Genomic DNA, 23,778 nt, shown 5'->3' with positions numbered 1-23,778 from the left:
TCTTGTTCAGCATTCTGTTTTCTAAAGCTGCCCAAGTGTAGGCACCATGTGGCACTTCTCACAAAAATCAATTCTACAAAACCACCTAGTGAAATACAAACACCTAATAAGCAGTGTCACTTGCACCTGGTTCATTCAAAGAAGGGCCACCAGGAGTGGTTAATGCCACAGAGATGCAAATACTGTTGCTTTTTCTATGTTTCAGTTTTACATGTTCAGCTGCTTTTTATTTCCACACAGCAGAGCGAGAGGAGAAATGCATAATTGAAGATGTTCCAAGTGACACGTCGGTGTCAGGTGGGTGAGCTGTACCCTGCTGAGGGCTGTCACAGTGTTGCTTTGTGCTATAATGCTGATCTTTTGAAGTCTATCTTATTTGACAGTGACTATAATGCTAAATGGGTTTTTTTCTGTTGGTTTATCGAGTTATGCAAAACTGATGTGAAAATTGCCTGAAGCGTGAATTGTATAATTCATAAAACAGGAAGCCTGGATCTAACGCCTCAGAATCCAAGCTTGATTTGTTGTCTTGGATGTCAGGTTTCCTTAAGTAGAAGAATCTCTGATTTAACATGCTGAACACTCAGAACATATGTGAGACCAATCTAGCTAAACAGGACACACAGCATGGATCCACACGAACCCAGCCTCCTGGAGCCCACTGCACTCAGCAGGGCATGCAGTGCAGAGCCTAACTTTGCCAAAAAAACCTGCCCACCCAACCAGCTGTCACTGCAGTGATTTCTGCATGCTCCTGGAGGCAAAAACATTTCTGCACACATGAGCTTCACACACCTTCTGAGGAAAAGACAAGTACTCAGTAATTTCAGCGTCACATGGAAAAGCTACAAATTCTCTATCATGTAAGTCAAAATCAACATCAAGTTTTCCGGTTTCAATGCAAAGAGAACATAGAATCTAAATGTAATAAGATGCTTCACAAATACTGATTATGTATTTTCATATTCAATTGATCTTGCACTGATTCTTATTAAAGTTTTTCAGTTCTTCTTGGCCATTACTTGGTAATGTTCTTCTTTCAGGAGTAACGGTCTAGTTTGAAAAAACTTAAACAAATGCAGCAAGCATGGGGGCAGAGAATGGAGGTTGCGACTGTTGCTTGGAGCAAGCAGAATGGAAAGGGATGGTCTAGAGGGGGTCAGAGTGGTGCTGTAGCCCTCCCTGCCTTCCCTGTTGGCCACTGAGGGAAGAAGCTGTGTTTGAGACTGGGGAGTCTGAGCAATCTGCTGGGACCAGATCCCAGCCCAGTCGCTTAACACTGTGAGCATGCCTCCCAACCTCTGCTTCTGCTCTTGTAAACACAAGTTTTAAATGTTTAAAAATAAAAGGCAGCCGGCGTGGTGGCGCATGCCTGTAGTCCCAGCACTTGGGAAGCAGAGGAAGGCGTATCTCTGTGAGTTCAAGGCCAGCCTGGTCTACATAGTGAGTTCAGGTCAGCTGGGACTACAGGGAGACCCTGTCTCAAAAAGGAAAATAAATAAATAAATAAATGGCTTTAAAAAGGTAGGCATAACATTTGCTCCTTTGGTTTATGAAGATAGTTAACATGCATAAGAGTTTTAGAAGGGGCCTGGCACACAGGAGCCACCAGGGGCTGCTCAGTCTGCCCTGAGCAGATGAGCACCTGGCCACCTGGGTGAATTCCAGTGCAGTTGGCCATTTTCCTGGTAACTCATGAATTTTCCAACCTGTACTTCAAAGGATCATGTAGAAATGAGAGGGACAAGTGGCCCTCCCAGCCAGCCTTCAGCCCCACCAACTGGCACATTTGTGACAGCAAGCTGGAGCATCATTAGGCCCCTGGAGATATTGCGGCAGGAAGGCCAGTGTAGCTTGATGATACTTTGACGGCCATGTGAGGAGAGGGCTTAGTCTCTCAGTGCCACGGTCCTTCTTCTTGCCATGGCTGACTCTTGTTTTTTTTCCTTGTCTTTGCCCCTGTGGACACCACATCTGTCTCCTCCCTCCTTGCCTGCTGCCTTGGCTCTTCCCAAGTCCCAGCTGCCCTCACATCCTTGGCTTCCAAGCCCTCTCTTTTCCCAACTTTGTGGTCCCCTCAATCATTACTCCATACAGCTGAGACTTGAAGCTCAGCTTCTTTTTAAAAAAATTTGTATTTATTTATTTTAATTTGTATGTATATGTGTGTTTTGCTTACATGTATATAAGTGTACTCATGTATGCAAAGCCCACTGAGGTCAGAAGTTCCCTAGAACTGGAGTTACAGATGGTTGTTAGCTGCCACGTGGGTCCTGGGAGCTAAAACCAGGTCCTCTTCAAAAGCAGCCAGTGCTCTTAACTGCTGAGCCATCTCTCCAGGCCCAGAGCTCAGTTTTTTTAAACTTTAACTACATGAAAATTTGTAAGTGTGTCAGGTCACAAATCATGAGCATCTTTGAAAAAGTAACAAATGACTAAAGCTTGAAAGATGAAACAGGCAACAGAAGGAGATGCACAGACAATTCAGAAAGAGACTTAAATAACTCTAACATTTTAAAGAAAAAAGAGAAACAGTTGGACAAAATGGATGAAAATATGGAAAATCCTAACTATTGGAATCTTTAAAAAACCAAATATATAATAAGAACTGGAAAATAAAATATCTGAAAAAAACAAAGAACTCATTGAATGGACTTAATAGAACCCTGGGAAAGGAACACGGAAAGGAGATGACCGGATACCAAACTAGGAACACGGGAAGGGGATGACCGGATACCAAACTAGGAACACGGGAAGGAGATGACTGGATACCAAGCTAGAAGAGGCCTCAACAGAAAACTGAGGGTGAATGCGGGGAGCCGCACCAGATATGCCACAGTCCAGTGACTGAAGGCCTGAAGCTTCGGGTATTTAACCATCACTGCACTTCTTTAAAAAAATTGTTTTACTGGAGCTGGAGAGATGGCTCAGCAGTTAAGAACGCTGGTTGTTCTTGCAGAAGATCCAGGTTCAAATCCCAGCACCCACATGGCAGCTAACAACTGTCTGTAACTCCAGTCCCAGGGGATCCAACAGCCTCTTCTGACCTCCACGGGCATTGCATAACATGGGTGCACTTACCTACATGCAGGCAGTACACGCACACACATAAAATAAAAATAGTAAATAAAAATTTTAAAAATTGTTTTACTTACTCATTTTTATTTTTATGTGTATAAGTGTTTTGCCTGCATGTATGTTAAGTGCACCCATGTGTGCAGTGCCCATGGAGGCCAGAAGAGGGTGTCTAATCCCTTGGAACTGGAGTTACAGATGGTTGTTAGCCGCCATGTGGGTATTAGGAGCCTAACCAGGGTCCTCTGTAAGAGCAGCCAGTGAGCCAACCTTTCAGTCCCCACCACTGCATTTCCCAATGTGCCAGACAATGCACTAAAGTGCTGTAAAATACAACTCAACATTTTTTTTAAAAATCCTAATGAAAACATTTTATTGCATGCTTACTTTTTTTGTTTATGACATGTTATGAGCTCCCATGTTTAAAGCCAGGATTTGGCTTAGTTCCATTTGCTGTGTGAACACACTGGTGACCATTCCATCAGGTTTGCTGGAGTCAGCCAGGCACACCTGTGCTGCCTGTTGCCGACAAAGGCTATGTCCCCACCTCCTGCTCCACTGAACTGAAAGGCCAGAAGGGCCGGTGACACCCCTCAATGTTCCATAGTACACATGTGATCACACATGCAATGTTGCACACCACTGTGGATCACAAACACGCTGAGATTATTATTAAAATGAAAATATAAGTTTAAAATGTTCTGGGAATCCATGGGACCTGAGACTGTGCTCCAAGTCCTCACGGGTGCAGCAAGAGCACAGAGCAGCAGTGTGCTGTATCTTTCCAGCTCTCAACACTCATGAAATGCACCCATCTAGAATGTTCAGAAGGACTGACCTCAGAGTCAGTCATCAAGCTACCTAAATGCATGCTTTTCTCGTTAAAACTAAACACAGACCACATGGGATCTGAGGATTGGCCACCTTCTACCCCTGAAAAACAACGAATGGCCTTTGGAGACAGAAAAAGTACTTTGAAGTCACTTTCACTGCTTGAGAGCTGGTGCTTTTGAGCTGTCATCATTAGTAGCACCTGGCATGTCTCTGACCTGCTGCAGGTACTCCCTAAAGTTGGCACCCACCTCCTGGACTTTGTCTGCAACCTTGCCAACTTGACTTCTAAGCATCCTTCCTAAGCTTGCTGGGAAGGTAGGAGTGGCTTCAGCTGTGACCCTCCCAGGGATGAAAGGATGTTGCCTGAGGAGTACTGGGCATGTTGCCTGTGGGAAGCTAAGAGGACAATACAGGGCTTGTCAGCCAAGGGCCCTGCAGCCCAGCCCTGGGTCAGAAACCCTTACCCTGAACTCCTATAGCAGAGACATTCTGTATACTTCATCTTGTTTATCTTAGTTTTACATATCAATGTCTCAACAATAAATTTGGTAGTTTTGTATGGAAAGAAGGAAAATGCATCTGAGGGGAATAACGGGAAGGCCAGGAAGGGAAGGCTGTATCTGCTGTTACTCTAGACTCGTGAGGTCCTCGGAGCTATCTTTTCACTTCTCGTTTTCTTTTCTTTCTTCCTTTTCTTTTGTAAAGACAAGGTAGCTAGTCCTTTATAACAGGGAGAGACCGGTGGACAGGAAGATCTGTCCACGATCCTAGTTATCATAATATAACAATAGCTCGTTAAAAAGAAAATACCGCCGGGCCTGGAAGGCATCTAGACACCCCCTCCTTTGCAATGGAGTCCTTCCCTCTGCATAAGTACCTGTGGTGGGCTTGGCCTTCTTTTAAGCACAAGTCTTAGTACAGGCCAGGAAAGAGAAGGGTAGCACATTAAATGGGTACTAATGCTCCACATTAAATGGGTACTAATGTTCAAACCTCACTGCCCCCAGCATCGCCCTGGGTTGGCAGCTCTCTGAAGCAGATCCCGAGTCAAGGATTTAAGTTCCAGCGATTTGCCAAGAAAAAGCTCCCAGAGGGAAGAGGAGACACTGAAGGGTGTGTTCAGATGCGCCAAAAGGGATCCCAAGTCCTGGGGGAACCCAGGAACATGTGAGAACTATAGACATGACCTGGCCATTCCACTCCTAGGATTATACCCAGAAGAACTGAAAACAGGGCCTCAAACAGAATCTGGGGTTCCAGTGTTCACAGCAGCACAGTAATCACAGTAGCCAAATAGCAGAAATAGCCCAACTGTACATCAACAGATGAACAGAATTCAATGGCTCCTCCTTGGTGGTGATGAAAAGTGACAAACATCTAAGAACAGTGGTGACAGCAGAGATCCAGTAGTGTTGTCACTATACTGAAAATGAAAGAGGGACAGCTGCGCTCACAGCAAAGGAAAATGGGCAAAAGGTGAGCAGACATTTCACAAGAGAGCTGAAAGACTAGAGGGGGAAACGGGCTCAAGTCTGTCAATCACCAGGAAAATGCACAGCCAAGTCCACTGAGGTGCTAGTGTGCACCCCCAGGCCAAAACGACAGAAAATAACATGCATAGAGGTAGATGCAAGCTCTTACGCACACCCCTGATGAATGGGCACCCCTGTTTTGGTATCACTAAAACTGAACATAGGCACACCCGTGACAAAATAAACACCAGAAATACCCAACAAGAATGCAACTTTGTTCTCAAAAGACATATGAAAATCTTCATAGCAGCATTGTTTATAATAACCCAAACTGGGCAGTTCTCAACTAGCCAGCAGCAGACAACTTCTGTTTTACTGAATACCCATGAGAAGGGGATCTGGGTGGTGAACTCTTCCCAGAGGCCAGCCCACACATCTCCACACTCAGGTCCGACGTGTGAGTGTGAGTTCAGTTCAGGGTGGCCATGCCCTCTCAGTCCTCTCAATTTGAGAATCAACCTTGCTGAAGTGTAATCCCAGCTCCGGCTCTGCCATTTACACTGATGATTTTAAGTCAACAACTTTTCAGGCCAGAGGATACTCAACTGTAAAACTCCAGGGAATCGTTTAAGTGGGAGCGCTGATAGAAACATTTTACTTTGCACATTTAAAACGCAATGATAACATAAGGAATTTATTTATCAAGGACTTACACAGAGCTTACACTGTTCCAAGTTCTGCCATAAGTAGAACATAACTGCTAACGTATTTGCTGTTCATTCCCTAAGAGAGATATTCCGTTATTATCCTTGCTTTACTGTTGTGGAAACTGAGGCACAGGGCAGTTTCCTCCCCCTCCACGTCTTGTCCTGGGTGGCACACCTAGAATTCAGTATCCCTGTTCCTAGTCGGTGATCCCTGCCATTGCTCTTGTCAGCTGTGAGCACCACGACTAGGAAAGGGACACTGATGCTAGGATTAAAGGTGTGTCCTCCCAGCACTTGGGAGGCAGAGGCAGGCAGATATCTGAGTTTGAGGCCAGCCTGGTCTACACAGTGAGTTCCAGGTCAGCTATAGTCTCTCTGGGGCCACAGGAAGACCCTGTCTCAAAAAGACCAAAGGGGGGAAAAAAAAAGTGTGGACATTCCTGAGGAGATGCTCACTCAGCTGGCACTGGTCTCTCCCAGGCTAACCCAGCCTATGCCCAATGCTTCGCTTCTGACATCTGCCGGCAGCACGGAGCATGACACCGCCTCTCTTTTTTCTTGTCTGCCTGCGGAGTGGGGTGGAGTGGCGGTCCTAAGTTCCTTCACCAGTCTGCCTTCTTTTCTCTAGACCTTTCAGTCTTCTGATAGGTGCTACATGTCTTTGCCTAGGACTGAGGTACAACTGGCAAGGGGAGCAGGGGAATGAGCTTATGCCACCACGTCCAGAATAATCAATGAGTGATACCGTTTAAAGACCCTGTTGAGAGGGACTGTTCTAAAGAGCATCAAGCATACGTTATCTGTATGGCTAAGAGACTTAAAGGAGGGAGGGAGGTCAGTACTGTGCAAAAGCGGCCTAAGCCTGGAGACCGGAAGCACAGGCAGGCACCACGTGTGGGTTGCAGGCGTTTTATCCTGGAGAGTCTCCCTCTGGTGTCTGCAAAGGACACTTCACTCTCCAGAGGTGGGTGTATCCAGCTCAGGCTTCTTTCTGGATTCCCGTCCTCACTTTCTTCGCTCTGCCCGCCCCCCGCCCCAGGAAGGCCCTGTAGTCCTGGAATCAGACTGCTCTGGCTCTAGTCCCACTTCTACAACTCAGTAGCTATGTGACTTTACCTGAGACCCAGTTTCCACCTGTGAAATGGGACAAGAGAGAATCCAGTGTTTTTATAAGCACTGTCACTAGTCCAAGCCACTTGCAGCACAATAGCCTCACAGCTTCCACTACTTTTTCTCTCATCTTTTTCCACACAGCAGTCAGGATAAAATCTTTAAAGTCACATCAGTTTACTTTCCAACCCAACTACATCCCACACCTTTACAGTGGACCTGCAACCTCTCCATGGTTGACCCTGACTCCTACTGCCTTCCAACCTCCTCTCCTTCCACTCTGCCTGATGACCTCACTCATTTCTTCAATACTCCAAGCATCTCCTGCCCCCTGGATCTTTGCATGTACTCTTGAATGTAATTATCTTTCCCTGGATGCACAATGTGTGGCTGAGAGAGAAGATCCTACGTTTACCGAAAATAGTATATATAGAAATATCTACAATTTTATACACTGAAAATTTCAAAACATATTCCACTCAGTACTTCTTATATGTCAACCCGATCTGAGGGAGCATTTTATACATATATTAAATACTCATGATATCAACACTGCATATAGGCACTATTTTTATGACTTGGTATATGATAAAGCTAAAGCACAGAAAAGTTAATCTGGCCAAAGTTATGATGCGCTCTACAGGGTCAGGATCAAAACCCAGGGAGTGCCATGTCTTTGCCCACAACATTATGAAGCTTCATAATATGTGTGACTTGTCATATATAAGTTACATATAAATATCTGTACCATTTTTTAGTCTTCTATTCCATCAGGTCACCTCAGCATGATCTCCCTGTTTCTGTTCTCCTATGGCACCATCACCACCTTCCACATCACACACATGCTTGTCTCCTGGTTCTGTAAAAATATTTACTGCCAGGCATGCTACCACACTCTTTTAATCCCAGCACTCAGGATAGAAAGGACTTAATAGATGTTAGCTGCTTTTTCATTCCTGTTGTTTATTTCAAGGACACAAAGGGAAAGCTGAGTCCAGCAGTAGCTCCCACATACGGAAGGGAGAGAGCTGGAGGCTGTCAGCAGCTCGCTTAGGCACCTCTGGAGATGATGAAGTGAGGGATTCAACATGACCACACTTCAGCTTTGGGAAGGAGATCTGGCCGACAAGATGGCCCGGAGGTTAAGATGTGAGGCCCAAGTGCAGTTCCTTACTGGATAGCTCCCAACTGTCTATAACTCCGGCTGCAGCGGATCTGGCCCCTGAGGGCACCTGCACACATGTGCACACACACACACACACACACACACACACACAATTAAAAATATAAAGGAATTCTGCCAGAAGTGTGTGGGGTTTGGTTATGAACAGCAGAGCAAGGAGAGAGCAGACAGTTCCCAGAGTTACTATGTCTCCAGCATTGGTCCACACGGAGCCTACATTCTAGGTGGAAATGTTTCAAAGCTTTTTTCAGACGGTTTGCATGCACATGTGTGCATGTGTGTGGAGGTCACAGGTCAACCCTGGATGTTGTTTTTCAGAAGTTGTCCACCAGCTTGTTTGGTGGGTTTTTTTTTGTTTTTTGTTTTTTTCTTTTGAGACAGGGTCTCTCACTGTCCCATAGTGTGCCAATTAGGGTAGGCTGTCTGGTCAGTGAGCCACAGCATTGGGATTGCAAGTATGTCTCACTGCAGTTGGCATCTTTACAGGGGTGCTGGCAATCAAACTTGGGTCCTCACGCTTGCATAGCAAGTATTTTATTATCTCCCCATCCCTGTTTGGAATTCACTATGTAACCCAAACTGGCCTCAAACTCATGACAATCCTTCTGCCTCAGCTTCCCATCAGGCTTGACTCATAGGCTTCAAGAGTCCTCATAAATTCTAAGATGTAAGTGGATAGATATGTATTATTCTCGTTTTTATGAAGAGGAAACTGAGGCTGAGTGGTGAAATAGCTTGTCAACTCAGGAGTCAACAAGAGAGAACTCTGGACCAAGACTACATGTCTTCTTCCATAACCAAGTCTTGCTGCTCTTGTCTCTCTAAGATATAAGCTGTTTAAACTAATAGTATTTGATGATGTAGACAAATTAAGGTTTAACACAGCAGCACTGACCCATTTCCTACATCTTCCAATAAGTGTCTTATATTTTTGTGACAGGGACTTTCAAGGTACAGCAGTGGGACATGGACAGACACGACTTTCTTGAATCTGCTCCTGGTTTGGGAATGTTTGTGACAATTACAACTTACAATGATGAGGTAAAATATTTTTACATTTTCCTTTCTAAAATTTCACATTCTGTGTTCCCTGTTTTAAAAGCTCTACATAAGCATCAATCGGCGTTTATAATCTTTCCCGTAGTACTGCATAAAAGCATGACACAAAATGTAGAAAGGAGACCAGCAAGGTGGTCAATAAGTGCAGCCACTTGCCACCAAGCCATACAACATGAGTTTGATCCCTGGGACCCACATGGTAGAAGGAGAGAATCAATTTCTGCAAGTTGTCCTCTGACCATGTATGAGCACACACACATATAAATAAATAAGTTAATAGTAAATAAATATAAATAAAAAACAATAAACAAATAAATAAATATAATAAAAATGTAGAAAGGGCTGACCTTCAAGGTTCCCCACGGTCTAGATGACTTGGGAAATGAAAAGGTGGCTCACAGGGGTCATTAGGAGGCTTGATTTCATAACTGCCAGGCCCCACCTACTTTGCCAGCTCCCCAAAGCAGGAGGGTAACATAAAATACCTCCTGTCTCCTTTCTCCCATTCTGGAAGAGGCCTTCTTGAGTAAGGGAGCAGCCTCTGTTCTTCACTGGGAGCTACGATGGTTGAGAGAATGCGACTCTTGAAGGAGAGCCAAGTTCATGTGCTGACTGTCATCCACAAGTACAGCGGGGGCAGCTCTTTGACGGCTCCCCTCAGTTATCTCTTCTGTCTGACGGATGTCACAGAGGCATCCAGTCTGTAGCTGTGCCAGTCCAAGGTCTCCGGATTGCTCAGCCCACTGACCCGAGCACAGTTGTCCTGCAGCTGTGCTCACAGGTAACAGGATGCAGCTGGACCAATGCTTCAGGGAACAGGATGGCTGTCTTTCTAGCTGGCAAGACGAAGGTGCTTGATGTAGTGGGGCAAAGTCTGGTTCTCATGGCAACTAAGTCATTAATCAGCCCAAGTTCAGGCTATACAGTTTGATGTCCTAAGTATCAGTGAGATGGAAATTGTGCCACCGAAGATCAGTCTCAAGTCCATCCCAAGGATGACCTTGGACCTTCCCTCCCTGTTTTTAGCAGTGTTCTCTAAGCACACTTGTCACCCCCTGTCCCACTGGCACCAGTTTTTCTCACCCTAGCCATGATGGCTACTTCTTCTTCCCATTCCACATCTCCCATGCTTGTTGCTCTATCAAAATCAATTTTCTCCTGTTCTTTCCCAATAATCTTTGATAAGCTGTCTGAAAATAGTTCCAATGCTTATTTAATCACATTAAATTTATACTTAGGCTAAAAATGTCAAAAACCAGTTTATTTCTTTTAAAATACAGAAGAGAATAATTCTTTGAAATATATAGTTCCTGAAGCTGGGTACAGTAGTATGTACTGTAACCCCAGATATTCAGGAGGCGGAGGCAGGTGGATTGTCTGAGCCCATGAGTTCAAGGCCAGCCTGGGAAACACAGGCAGACCCTATCTCTTTTTTTGTTTGTTTGTTTGTTTGTTTGTTTAGTCTTTTTGAGACAGGCTCTCTCTGTAGCCTCAGCTGGCCTGGAACTTGCTTTGTAGACCAGGCTGATCTTGAACTCACAGAGATCCGCCAGCCTCTGCCTCCTGAGTGCTGGGATTAAAGGCGTGTGCCACCACGCCCAGCTGTTTGTTTTATTTTTATGTGTATGAGTGTTTTGCCTGCATGTGTCTAAGTGCATCGATGTCATGCAATGCCCATGGAGACCAGAAGAGGATGTCAGAGCCTCTGGAACTGGAGTTAAGACAGATGTGAGCCACCATGTGGGTGCTGGGAACTGAACTTGGGTCTACTGCAAGTGCTCTTAACCACTGAGCCATCACTCCAGCTCCTATCTCTTTTTAAAAAAAATCACAATTGGGGAGCTGGAGAGACAGCTCAGTGGTTAAGAACACTGACTGCTCTTGCAGAGGACCTGGGTTCGATTTCCAGCACCCACATGGTGGCTAAAAACCATCGGTAACTCCAGTTCCAGGGGCTCTGATGCCTTTTTCTGTCCTCCATGGGACTGCATGATACCAGTGCGCTTACACACATGCAGGCAATACACTCATACACATAAAATGAAATGAATAAAATATATTTTTTAAAAAGACAAAGAAAATTAAAAGGATACTAATTGGAAGAGAAAAGGTCAAATTATCACTATTTGCAGATGATATATTATACACAAGATATCCCAAAAATTCCACTAGAAAACTTCTAGAAATGATTAACACTTTCAACAAAGTAGCAGGGTACAAAATCAATTTCCAAAAGTCACTAGTGTTTCTATATACCAATAACAAGCAATCACAGAAAGATATCAAGGAAACACTCCCATTTGCAATAGCCTCAAAAAGAAAATCTAGGAATAACCCTAACCAAAAACATTAAAGATCCGTACAATGAAAACTTTTGAAAGCAGTTAGAAGACACAAGGAGACGAAAAGACCTCCCATGCTCATGGATTGGTAGAATTAATATTGTGAGAATGATCATCTTACCAAGAGCAATTTATAGATTCAATGTAATCAAAATTCCCATGACATTCTTCACAGAAATAGAAAAAAAACCCTGAAAATTCATATAGAATTACGAAAGATCCCAGATAGCCAAAGCAATCCTGAGCACAAAGAGCAATGCTGTGGGGATTACGATTCCAGATTTCAAACTATGTTACAGAGCTATCGTCATAAACAGCATGGTATTGGCACAAAAACAGACATGCAGATCAATGGAATAAAATAGAGACCCAAACATGAGTACACCCAATTTCAGCCACCTGATATTTCACAAAGATGCCAAGAATACACACTGGAGGAAAGACAGCATCTTCAACAAATGGTGCTAAGAAAACTAGATTCCTATGTATAGAAGAATAAAATTAGACCCCTATCTATCACCCTGCACAAAAGTCAACTCCAATGTGAAACCTGAAATTCTGAAACTATTAGAAGAAAACACAGGCCGCACCCTACAAGTCATAGGTGCAGGAAAGGACTTTCTAAGCTGGACATCAGTTGCTCAGGAATTAATGTCAACAATTGACAAATGGGATCACATTAAACTAAAAAGCTTCTGTACAGCAAAGAAAATAACCAATTGAGTGAAGAGGAAGCCCATAGAATGGGAGAAAATCTTTGCCAGCTACACATCCGACAGAGGATTAATATCCAAAATACAAAGAATTCAAAAAACAAAGAATCAAGAAAAATAAATCACCCAATTAAAAATGGGCTGCGGCTCAGAACAGAGCGTTCTCCAAAGAAGAAATAAAAATGGCTAAGAAACACCTTTAAAAGTGTTCAACAGCCTTAGTAACCAGGAAACTGCAAATTAAAACTACTTCAAGTTTCGTCTCACTCCTGTCAGACTGGCCAATATCAAGAGAACAAATGACACCAAATGCTGGCAGGGATGTGTGGGAAGAGGAACCTCCTTCACTGCTGGTGGGACTGAGAACTGGTACAACCACTGTGGAAAACAGTGTGGAGAACTCTTAGAAAACCAAAACCACATCTACAATCCATTTATATCACTGCTTGGCGTCTACCCAAAGAATTTGACATTCTACTACAGAGACACTTGCTCAGTCATGTTTGCTGCTGCTCTTTTCACAGTAGCTAAGAAATGGAAACAACCTACATGTCCCTCAACCAATGAAAAGGTAATGAAACTGTGGTACATTTACACAACAGAGTTCTATTCAGTGGTAAAAAAAAAAAAAGAAAGATGAAATCATTAAAGTTGCAGGTAAATGGATGGAACCGGAAATTGTTATACTAAGTGAAGTAACATAGACTCAGAAAAACAAGCAACACGTGTTGTCTTGTCATTTGTAGATCCTAGCTCTAAATCCTTAGATGTGAGTATATATCCTGATGTAACTGCATTAGCCAGGAAAATGGAAAGGAGCTATGGGGATGAAGGTACTTAAGAGAGGGGGATAGTAAGGAACAGGAGCTATAAAGGGGAAAGGGGCAAATGAGGGATGTTTTAACTGGGGCGGGAATGGGTAGGGTGATACAGGGGAGAGAGTGGAGAGGTAAATAATATAGGTTGTATAAAAATTCACAGACTGGGAAGTTAAAAATTTTTTTAAGTACTTTAATAACTAAACTGATATAACTCTCAAACTAAAAATATGTATTTTAGAATGTAAATTTGCAATTCTATGTCTACTGTAATTTTTCAGTATTATTTACTAACAAAACTGTATTACCAAGCTTCAACAATACTGTGAAATTTCTCACTGTTGCTGTCATGTGAGTTTGCCATTACTCATCACCCTTACACATTCAACAACCTATACAAGGTTTTTTAATATAATCATGGTTTTTTTTTTTGGAAAGGAAAAAAAAGCAATGCTAATAAAAAGGCAGAAAACCCAGAGGGAAATGTATTAGTTCAAAATTCTACTGAAAAATACACGTGTAACACACAAAGCCAGGCAGGGAAAATCCCCTTCGAGCTGTGGTCAGGGTAGTCCAAGAGACTCCCAAAAGAATACAGCCCTTGATCGACTCCCATAACTTAAAGGTAAGACCCTATTGCTGAAGACAGGACGTGCTTTGGACACAGACCTTGGAGCAATGGAGCTGGAACTGAGCTGGAAGCTCCTCCCTGAAGACCAGCTCTCATAGGATCAGAGGAGACTGTGCAAGCTGCCAAGGGAGAACATCAATCAATGATTTCATCCAGCTGTAAAGTCCATGAACCACAACGACTGACCCACCAAATTATTTATTTATTATTTTTATTTTATGTCTATGTGTGTATTGCCTGCGTGTAGGTAAGTGTACTCATGTTGTGCAATGCCTGTGGAGGACAAAAGAGGCCATCGAAGAGGCCGTTGGAGTCCCTGGAACTGGAGGCTAGCTGCCATGTGGGTACTGGGATTCGAACCCGGGTCTTCTGTAAGAACAGCCAGTGTTTTTAACCACTGAGCCATCTCTCCAGCCCCCCATCAAATAATTTCTACTGGTGCAGTAGTGGTACTTTTATCTTGGTGTAATCAACAGCTGTTTAATTGGAATTAAGATCTGCTCAGTGGGAGGGACTCATGTGTGGTACTGTAAACATATCCAAACACGCATGGCTGGAGAGGTCATATATCCTAGAACAAAACTTACTTTTTATCACGCCCCTAGACCAACATAATTTCTTATTGTATTCTAAATATGTAGCCTTATATTTATAGGTAAGTGAACCTGTCATCACTCATCAAAGAAGCTTCTTTTTGCAACAGATGGAAACTATTACAAAGTTCCACAACTGACCAAATGCAGAGAATAAGTGTCTGTGAGGTGTCCAGTCCTAAGTGACACACCTACAATGCGACCTCTACACCTGTCTCAGGGAACATAGTAGAACAGGGGGTAGAGAAAATGCTAATGCATCTCTCAACTCTCAACAGAGAAACTTCCTCATGCAACAGATTGTGATTAACCCAGAAAGCCACAATTGGCCAAAGCGCAGAGATTAAAAGACTTCAAAGTGCTTATCCCTGAATCAGACACCTATATCAAAGCTCTACCACCCAAGGCTCAGGGACCATTGTGGAAGAGAAGTCAGAAAGATTGTAAGAAGCAGAGGTTGTTGATGTCCACAAGGAAACAGTGTTTTCAGACAGCTGGGAAGTTTCTTATGAAATTACAACTATGGTAACAGCATGCACAAAACCCATGCAAGCTCAAATCAGACGAAATCCCAGCATAGATGTGGGGAAGAAGTCTCAACCTTAGCTGAAGAACTATTGGTAACCAATAATTACAGGGAGAGGGAGAATTGGTTTTCTTTAAGGGTATGATGTTAGATAGGTTGACCAGGTACAGTGGATGGACGCACACTGATGAACATTTGGAGACACAGACTTGACTCAATAGGCCTTAATATACATGACAGAGCACGTGGAACCCAGTGGTGGAGGGAGGCTATAAGAGGGGTACAGATGGGGAGAGGGCCTAAGTGCGATCAAAATATATTGTACGAATTCACAGAAATTATATGAAAATATGAAAAAAAAGATAAATTGACTAAGTTCCCTTCCATTCCTAGTTTGATGAAGGTTTTAATTTTTCATCGTGAATGAGCATTATATATTGCAAAAGCCTTTTCTGCATCAATCAGAATAATGTGATCTTTTTCTATCTTAACCTGTTGATGTGATAGATTATATTAATTGATGTCTGAATGCTGAATAAGCCTTGTATATGTGTAATAAATCCCACTTGGTCACAGGGTCTAATTCTTTTTATATACTTTTAGATTTGATTTGCTATTATTTGTTAAGGATTTTTGCATAAGAGGTGACCATCTACACATTTTTTTCTTATAATGGTTTGTATAGTAAGATAAGGCTTACCTTATAAAATAAATTAGGGTTTGAACATGGTAGGGCATATCTGTAGTCCCAGCACTTTGTAACTGGAGGTAGAAATATTACTTGAGACCAGGAGCTCAAGTCTAGCCTGAGTAACAGGGAAACCCTGTCTAAAAAGGGCATCTTTCTGGTTTTGTCTTTTGACAGAGATTGTAAAGAATTGGCATAATTTCTTCCTTAAGCCTTTGTTAGAATGCACCAGGAATCCACGTGGGCCTGGTGCTTTCTGTTTTAGAAGGTTATTCATTCTTGATTCAACTTCTTTACTAGATAGAGACCTATTAAGATGATATATTTCAAGCTGGGTACATGCCTCTCATCCCAGTACTTGGGAGGTAGAGGTGGGAGGATCAGTAGTAGTTCAAGGCCAGCCTTGGCTACCTACCACATTCAAGACCAGCCTGGGCTACATGAGACCCTGTCTCAATTGCTACCCACCCCTGCAAAAGATTACTCATTTTCTCTGAGTCTTAGTCAATTATAGCTTTCAGAAAATCAACTCATTCCATCTAGGTTATTAAATTAGTAGGCTCGGCAGTCCTGTATTATCCCTGTAATGACGATGGGATCCATAGGGATAGCCCCTTTTATTTCTGATATTAGTAATTTGTATCCTCTTTCTCCTTAATGGTCTTGGCTAGACACACTGATTTTATGGATCTTTTCAAATAACTACCAGTTGGTTTCACTGACTTTTCTCTTTTTTACATTTTTTTAATTAATTTAGTGAGTGTGCATGTGAGTGTGTATGTGAATGCCATGTGCACACATGCTATGTGTATGTGTGGAGGTCAGAGGGAAATTTTCAGAAATTGTTTCTTTCCTTTTACCATGGGATCTTGGGATTGCACTCGGGTTTGCAGGCTTTCCCAGCAAGTGCTTTTATCTGCTGGGCCCAGGCTGGCCTGGGATTTTCGGTCCTCCTGCCTGGAATTCAGGCCTTCCTGGTTTTCTTTTCTAGTAAATGCGTTCAGCATTTTACATCTCCCTCTAATCACGAATGTTAATACATTGTGTTTGCATTTGTCAAAATATTTACATTTCTATTGAGCTTTTTGGACCTATGTGTTAATTAGAAGCATATTGTTTAACTTTCAAGTGTTTGGGGGATTCCCTAGTTATCATTCTGTTACTGCTTGCTAGTTTAATTGTATTGTAGTCTGAAAATGTATGTTGTATGATCTCTATTCTTTTAAATTGAAAGAATGCAGACCAGAACGTGGTCTATACTAGTGAATATTCTGAGTTTGAGATAAAAAAAAAATTGTATTCTGTTGCTGTTAGCTAAAGTAATCTACAGACGTCAGTTATATCAAGTGACAGTGCTACATTACTGATTTTTTACCTTGATAGATCCATTGATTTCTGCCCAAAGGGTATTGAAGCCTCCAGTTAAACTATATGTTAGTTTTTGTTTCGCATGTTTTGATGCCCTGGTATTAGGTTTTCATTCACACTGAGGATTGCTAAGTCTTCTTGGAGAACTGGTTTCTTCATTGTATGCATTAATAAGCACTGCTTAGAGTGCCTGTGATTATCCCTGATAATTTTCTTTACTTCTGAAGTTTGTTGTCTAAAATTAATATGAAACTCTAGTTTTCTTTTGATTAGGGTTGACATGTGCCACCATGCCCAGATTAAAGTGAGGGTTTCTTTGTAGAAAACATACAATTGGGACTTTTTAAAATTCATTGTGGAAAACTGTTTTACCTAATGTATTTAGACTACTGACAGTATTTATTGGTATGGTTTGGGGCAAATACTATCAGATTTGTTACATTTTTATTAATTGCCCTTGTTTTTTTAATCCAATTTTTGTTTCTCTTTCTCCTGCTTTTTATGGCTTTAACAGCATTTTCTACATTTTCTAGCATTTCTACAATTACATTTCCTCTTTTTTAAAAAATATTTTTATTCTTTGAGAATTTCATATGTGCATTTATAGAATATTTTGAACGTATTCACCCTGTTCCTCCCCCTAACTCTTCCCACATCTACCCCTCACTCCCCACCCTGTCCCAAATCGGTGTCCTTTTTAAAAATATAACCCACTAAGTCCAATTTGTGCAACCCATATCCTCTTGGTGTGGAGCCATCCAATGGAGCATGGTTGACCTATCAGGGGCCACACTGCCTCTCCCCTCCCCTAGAAGCCGTCAACTGTCTATAACTCTTCAATTAGAGCTGGAGGCTCGGAGCCCCTACCATGCTGCAATGTTGACTGGCTTGATCATATGCAGGCAAGCACAGCTGCTGTGAGTTCATGAGTACAGTGGTCCTGTCAGGTCCAAATGACACTGATTCATTCCTGTCCTCCCTTACACTAGTTCCACTCCTCGTCCACAGTGGTCCCTGAGCCTTGAGGGCAGGGGATGTGATGCAGATGTCTCATTTGTGGCTGAGTATTCCACGAACACTTATTCTCTGCATTTTGACCAGTTGTGAATTCCTCTCCTCTTTTAAGCGTAGTGATTGCACATCTTTCTGATCTTTTCTTAAGATGCCCTAGAATTAGCAATACACATTAAAAAAATTCAAGTCTACCTTCAAATAGCAATATACTAAATATTTATAAGCTAAGAATTCCTAATCTTCCTGGTTTTTGTATCATCTACTTATACACAAATTATCATCACTTGATAATGTTGCTAATATTTTGAACAATTTTATCCATTAGATAAAAAATGAAAAAAATTGTAACTCCATTTATTCATTTCCTAATGCTCATCTTTTCTTGATGTAAATTTTCTGGCCTATATCATCACCTTTCCTATGGAAGTATTCCCTTTAGCATTTTTTAAAATATTTTATTTATTATTTTTTAAACTTTATGAGTGTATTGCCTGGATGTATGTGAGTGCACCTGTGTCATGCATTGCTGTGGAGGTCAGAAGAGGGCTTCGAATTCCCCTGGAACTGGAGTTAAGGATGGTTCGTAGCTGCCATGTGGGTGCTGGGAACCGAACCTGGGTCCTCTGCAAGAGGAGCCAGTGCTCTTAACCTCTGAGCCATCTCTCCAGACCCTTAGCATTTCTTATAAGGCAGTTCTACCAGTCACAAACTCCCCCAGTTTTGTATCTTTTAGACAGTATTTCTGGCAAACTCTGAAGGATAATTTTGCAGAAGCCTAAGTTAGTGGATTCTTTCCCCCCAATACAGTAAGTATTGACTTCATTCTCTTCTTGTTTGCAGGGTTTCTGAGAAGCTAGATGTAATTCTTATCTTCATTCCTCTATAGGTAAAATTTTCCTCACTCTGGTTCAAGACTTTTTTGTTTAGCTTTGGTTTTTCTGTCATAAGTGTAGTTTTGCTGTTGCTCCAGGCAGTGATCCTGTACTGTGCCTCCTGAATTCTTTACATCTATGTCTTGGTATCTGACATTAGGTTGAAATGCTCACTTTCTGCTTCAAATACTCTTCAAGGTTTGTTTCATTCTTCATTTCATTTTACAGCGTGTTTTATCTCTGTCATTCATTTTTTAAAATTTTTCTTGGAGCTTCTCCCTCTTCACTTTCATTACCCCCTTTTCTTGTATGCTGTCCACTTTCCACATATTCTTTTTAAAAATATTTTATGATTTTTATTTTATGTGTATGCATGTACTGCCTGCATGTTGGTAAGTGCACCCATGTCGTGCAATGCCCTCGGAGGACAGAATAGGCTGTCGGATCCCCTGAAACTGGAGTTACGGACAGTTGTTAGCTGCCATGTGGGTGCTGGGATTCGAACCCGGGTCTTCTGCAAGAACAACCAGTGTTCTTAACCACTGAGCCATCTCTCCAGCCCCTCCCCATCATATTCTTTAACATATTAGAATTTTGGATAAATTCCTAACTTGATCATTCTAATATCCTTGCCTTCATCCTCTGGTGCTTGCTCTCGCTTACACTATGATTTCCACCTTTCAGTATACCTTGCGATTTTTGGGTGAACTTCAGATATGATATAGCTGGTCACAGAAAGCCAGCATCAGCTCCCACAGCGATTTTTGCTTGTGTAATTTTACTCTGGTAAATTGTGATTCTTTGTATTCATTTGTCTCTCCAATTTTGTGACCAGATATTTACTTTGTGGCCGCAATTCCCTAACGTGTAAGAAATGCTGAGTTTGTTCCGATATTACTTGTTAGGAGAGATTACATATATGCAGTTCCTTAGTTGTCTTTCTTTATGTCTAATCAATTCTCTACTGAAAAGTATTATTTCAAAATCACAATCTTGCTATTACAAATAACATCACAGAAAATAGCCTTTTACAAGTAACTTTGTGTAGTTGTATGTTTTCATAGAATAAGTTTCTACAAGAAGAATTTCTTTAAATGCATATGACCAGGACTGGAGAAATGGCTGTTAAGAACACTGGCTATTTTTGCAGAGGACCCAAGTTTGGCTCCCAACACCCACATGGCAGCTAACAACCATCTATCACTTCAGTTCCAGGAGATCCAATTCTCTCTTCCGGGGTCCATGGGCATTAAACTACACAGATGCACTTACATATCTGCAGGCAAAAATCTCATACACATATAATAAAGATAAATTTTTTAAAATTTAAATACAACCGGCATGGTGGCACATGCCTTTAATTCCAGCACTTGGGACACAGAAGCAGGCAGATCTCTGTGAGTTCAAGGTCAGCCTGGTCTACATAGTGAGTTCAAGGACAGCTAGGGCTACAGGAAGACTCTATCTCAAAAAGACCCCCCCCCAAAATTTAAATATATATTACCTAGCTGCTCCTTAAAACAGTTGTTCAGTCCCACCAATAGCATTTGAGAGTGTTTATTTCGCCATAATACCTATGTATTCTAAAATCCTTACCAGTCTGACAAGAAACAAGGGATGGTTTGCTGTAGCTTGAATTTTTATTACTTGCAAGACTAAATATTTTGTTTATTAACTATTTGGCATCTTCCATAGGACTGCATAATTTTAGTACATCTATTCTTGAACGGAAAGTGATGAATAATAGACCGTCAAAATTCTCAACCCTAGGTGTTATTATCCAAGTTATATGGTGCACAGGGGACATTTTATTTTACTTCACATTCACCTGGTGAACACATCATTTGCTTTGAATCTAATTCTACACGACTTGTGTCATTTGGAGGCAGTAAGCTGGTGAGTACATGTCTGCATGTTCTGTTGATGACACAGCATCACTATTCAAGCACGACATTGGTATGCAAAGCCATCACACTCAGACTGCCTGGAAACTTATTAAAGTTCTGTGCCCAGATCTCAGTGCAGCAACCAAAGAGGGAGCTGGAGAGCTTAGAAGGTGTTCAAAGGAGAGCCATGAAGTTGATTAAAGGGTTTGAAAAATAAGAGCTGTGAGGGAGGTTAAAAGAATTGTGATTACTCAGGCTTGAAAACAAGTGATGGCTGAAGGGTAAATTAATAATGGAATTCTAATAAAGAGAACTCGTCCATAGTAGATGGTGATAGGCTGTTTTCTAAATGTTGCTAAGAACAGCTGAAGGAAATCTGACTTCATACAAAATTCAGCTACATGTAAAGAAAAACTTCCCGAGAGAATTAATCAAATTTCCTTAACACCAAAATCATTTACATGACAGTAAATTTGATATCCATGAAGGTATAAATATAGTTTCAGGTTAATAGGTTACCATTTAATGCACTGCTGTTGTAAGTACAACTACGAAGCAGAATACAGAACAGAGTGGCAGTATGGGGGGATAAAGTAGATCAGTAATGACGTGACACTCACGAAAGGGTGGAAGTGAGAGGGAGGAGGAAGGCAGTAACACACACAGAAAGCAAGGGAAAAGGCTGCAGCTAGGTTTTAAAGCACGCTGTTTTGTCCCCTTTTCACTGTTCACACAGCGTATCCATTTAGATATTCGAGTTGGAGAACATGACCTTGATGCAGCTATTGCTCAAGCAAAGGACAAAGTTAACGAAGTTACCTTCAAGCTTCAACGTATAATTGAACAAACGGAGCAAATAATCAAAGAACAAAACTATCAAAGGGTCAGTCTGTCTACTCAGCTTATTTTATCTCTTCCTGTCAGTAACACAGTTCTCAACACAAAACCCCGGGACCAAAGAAAGAACGAACTGCTTATTGCTCAGTCTTCCTAAACTACAACTGTGTGGGTGTCAAGGGAATGGGGAGAGATCAATCTTTCTTCCCTCTGCTGGTCATGAGTTTCTCTAGGAACAAGGGCTTAGGCTTATTTGCCTTTCATCTCCCATACCTATAAGCAAAGTCTCCATCCAGTAGCAAAGAGCGAGAGCTTCCAGAACGAATAGAGGAATGCTTCCAAACAGGCTCCATATATCTGTAGAGACCCAAATACACAGGCATTCTGGATCAAAGTTTTATTCTTGTGACATCAAGTGTTTTTCAAGTCACTGTGTTCAGTGGATGCTGGCCAGATGTGGGCTCAAATCTCTACCACTCACTAACCTGTGTCAGTACCAAGTTGCTTCTTTACCTGAAAAATAAAGATGAGGTATGATAATTATGTAAAACAGGCAAGTGCGTGTCATGGTGCTCAGCATAAAGATTTAAATGATGAAAACCTAGTGACAGATAAGAACTAAGTAATAATCACTTTGCCTGATGGCAGAAAAGGTATCAATAGATCAAGTTCCTGCATTTTACAGCAAAATTCAAGAATGCGTTTTGTAAACTTGGCTAAATAACAGATTCTGGCTTAGGAAAAGATATTCCACTTTTCTATATTAATTGGATAACATTAAATATCAAGAACATATACAGCACCCCCCCATCATACACTAAGTACTTTAAGAAACTAAACCCAGCCCAGCATGGTGGTGTATGCCTTTAACCTTTAATCCCAGCACTTGGAAGGCAGAGGCAGGAAGATCTCTGTGAGTTCAAGGCTAATTTGTTCTACGTAGTGAGTTTCAGACCAGCTGAGGCTATAAGGAAATTCTGTCTCAAAAAAAGAAAGACACACACACACACACACACACACACACACACACACACACACACACAAAACCCTAAACCCATTTCTTTTCTTTTCTGTCTAGGACCGTGAAGAAAATTTCCGAATGACCAGTGAAGATACAAATAGAAATGTTTTATGGTGGGCTTTCACACAAATATTAATCTTTGTCTCAGTTGGAATTTTTCAAATGAAGCACCTGAAAGATTTCTTTATAGCTAAGAAGCTTGTATAAAATTTTATAAATGAAAGCCAATAATTTGCATGTTTGAATTAATAAACCAAAATATAATTATAAATGTGTTACTTTTATGATTTTATGGTTGCAACCCTGATAAAATGTTACTTTAATAAAACAGCTTCTGAATTTGATAAAATAAGCAAATCACATTACTGTGAACTTGATCTATCAGCACTGTCCAATAGAAATAAAGTTATGCGCTACAGATGCAATTTTTTCTGGCCACACATTAAAAATGTTGCAAAAGGGTGTGATTTTAATCCCTGTGACATATATTTAACTCAGTGTATTGAAAATACTAGCTGGCAGGGCATGGTAGTGTGGACATGTATGTAGAGCTAGCTCTTGTGGAGGTAAAGGCAGGAGGATCCCTTGAGTCTAAGCAGAGACTAGCCTGACACAATAGGAGATCTTGTTTCCAAAACACACAACACACACACACACACACACACACACACACAAAATACTTTCATTTTAAAGTGCACTCAGTCTAAAGCTATTAAGAAGATAAGTTTGGACACCTGATTTGTATGTTATGCTCAATGCATGTTCCAACTTAGACCAGCCACACATTTCAAGGGCTTACTGATCACATGAAAATCATAGCTATAGTAACACAGAGATGAACTACATCCCTTCCCTATCTCATTCCACTAAGAATCAATCACTAAGACTAAGAAACAATCACCGAATCTCTTACTTTTTCCAGATTCACTTTTTTTTTTTTCATATAAGTAAATGGCCCAGGAACTTTCTTACAGATTTCACTAATCCTTGAAGATTTATAAAGGGGCTGGGGTAGTAGGGTATATTCAG

The 23,778-nt window shown here is 41.6% G+C and overlaps 1 protein-coding gene across 1 annotated transcript; it reads left to right on the top strand.

Annotated features, from left to right (window-relative positions):
- Positions 1-127: 127 nt before the first annotated feature.
- On the top strand, positions 128-23,010 carry LOC103741114 (transmembrane emp24 domain-containing protein 11). The gene is made up of 5 exons (XM_008841807.1): positions 128-297; positions 9,322-9,422; positions 20,776-20,901; positions 21,628-21,774; positions 22,807-23,010. The coding sequence occupies exons 1-5, from the start codon at positions 174-176 to the stop codon at positions 22,954-22,956; spliced, it is 648 nt and encodes a 215-aa protein (XP_008840029.1). The 5' UTR covers positions 128-173; the 3' UTR covers positions 22,957-23,010.
- Positions 23,011-23,778: the final 768 nt, after the last annotated feature.

Source organism: Nannospalax galili, unplaced genomic scaffold (assembly GCF_000622305.1).
Source record: "Nannospalax galili isolate Female #2095 unplaced genomic scaffold, S.galili_v1.0 scaffold101, whole genome shotgun sequence".
Lineage (NCBI taxonomy): Eukaryota > Metazoa > Chordata > Mammalia > Rodentia > Spalacidae > Nannospalax > Nannospalax galili.
The sequence above is the reverse complement of the archived record's forward strand: the minus strand, read 5'-3'. Positions and strand labels throughout refer to the sequence as shown.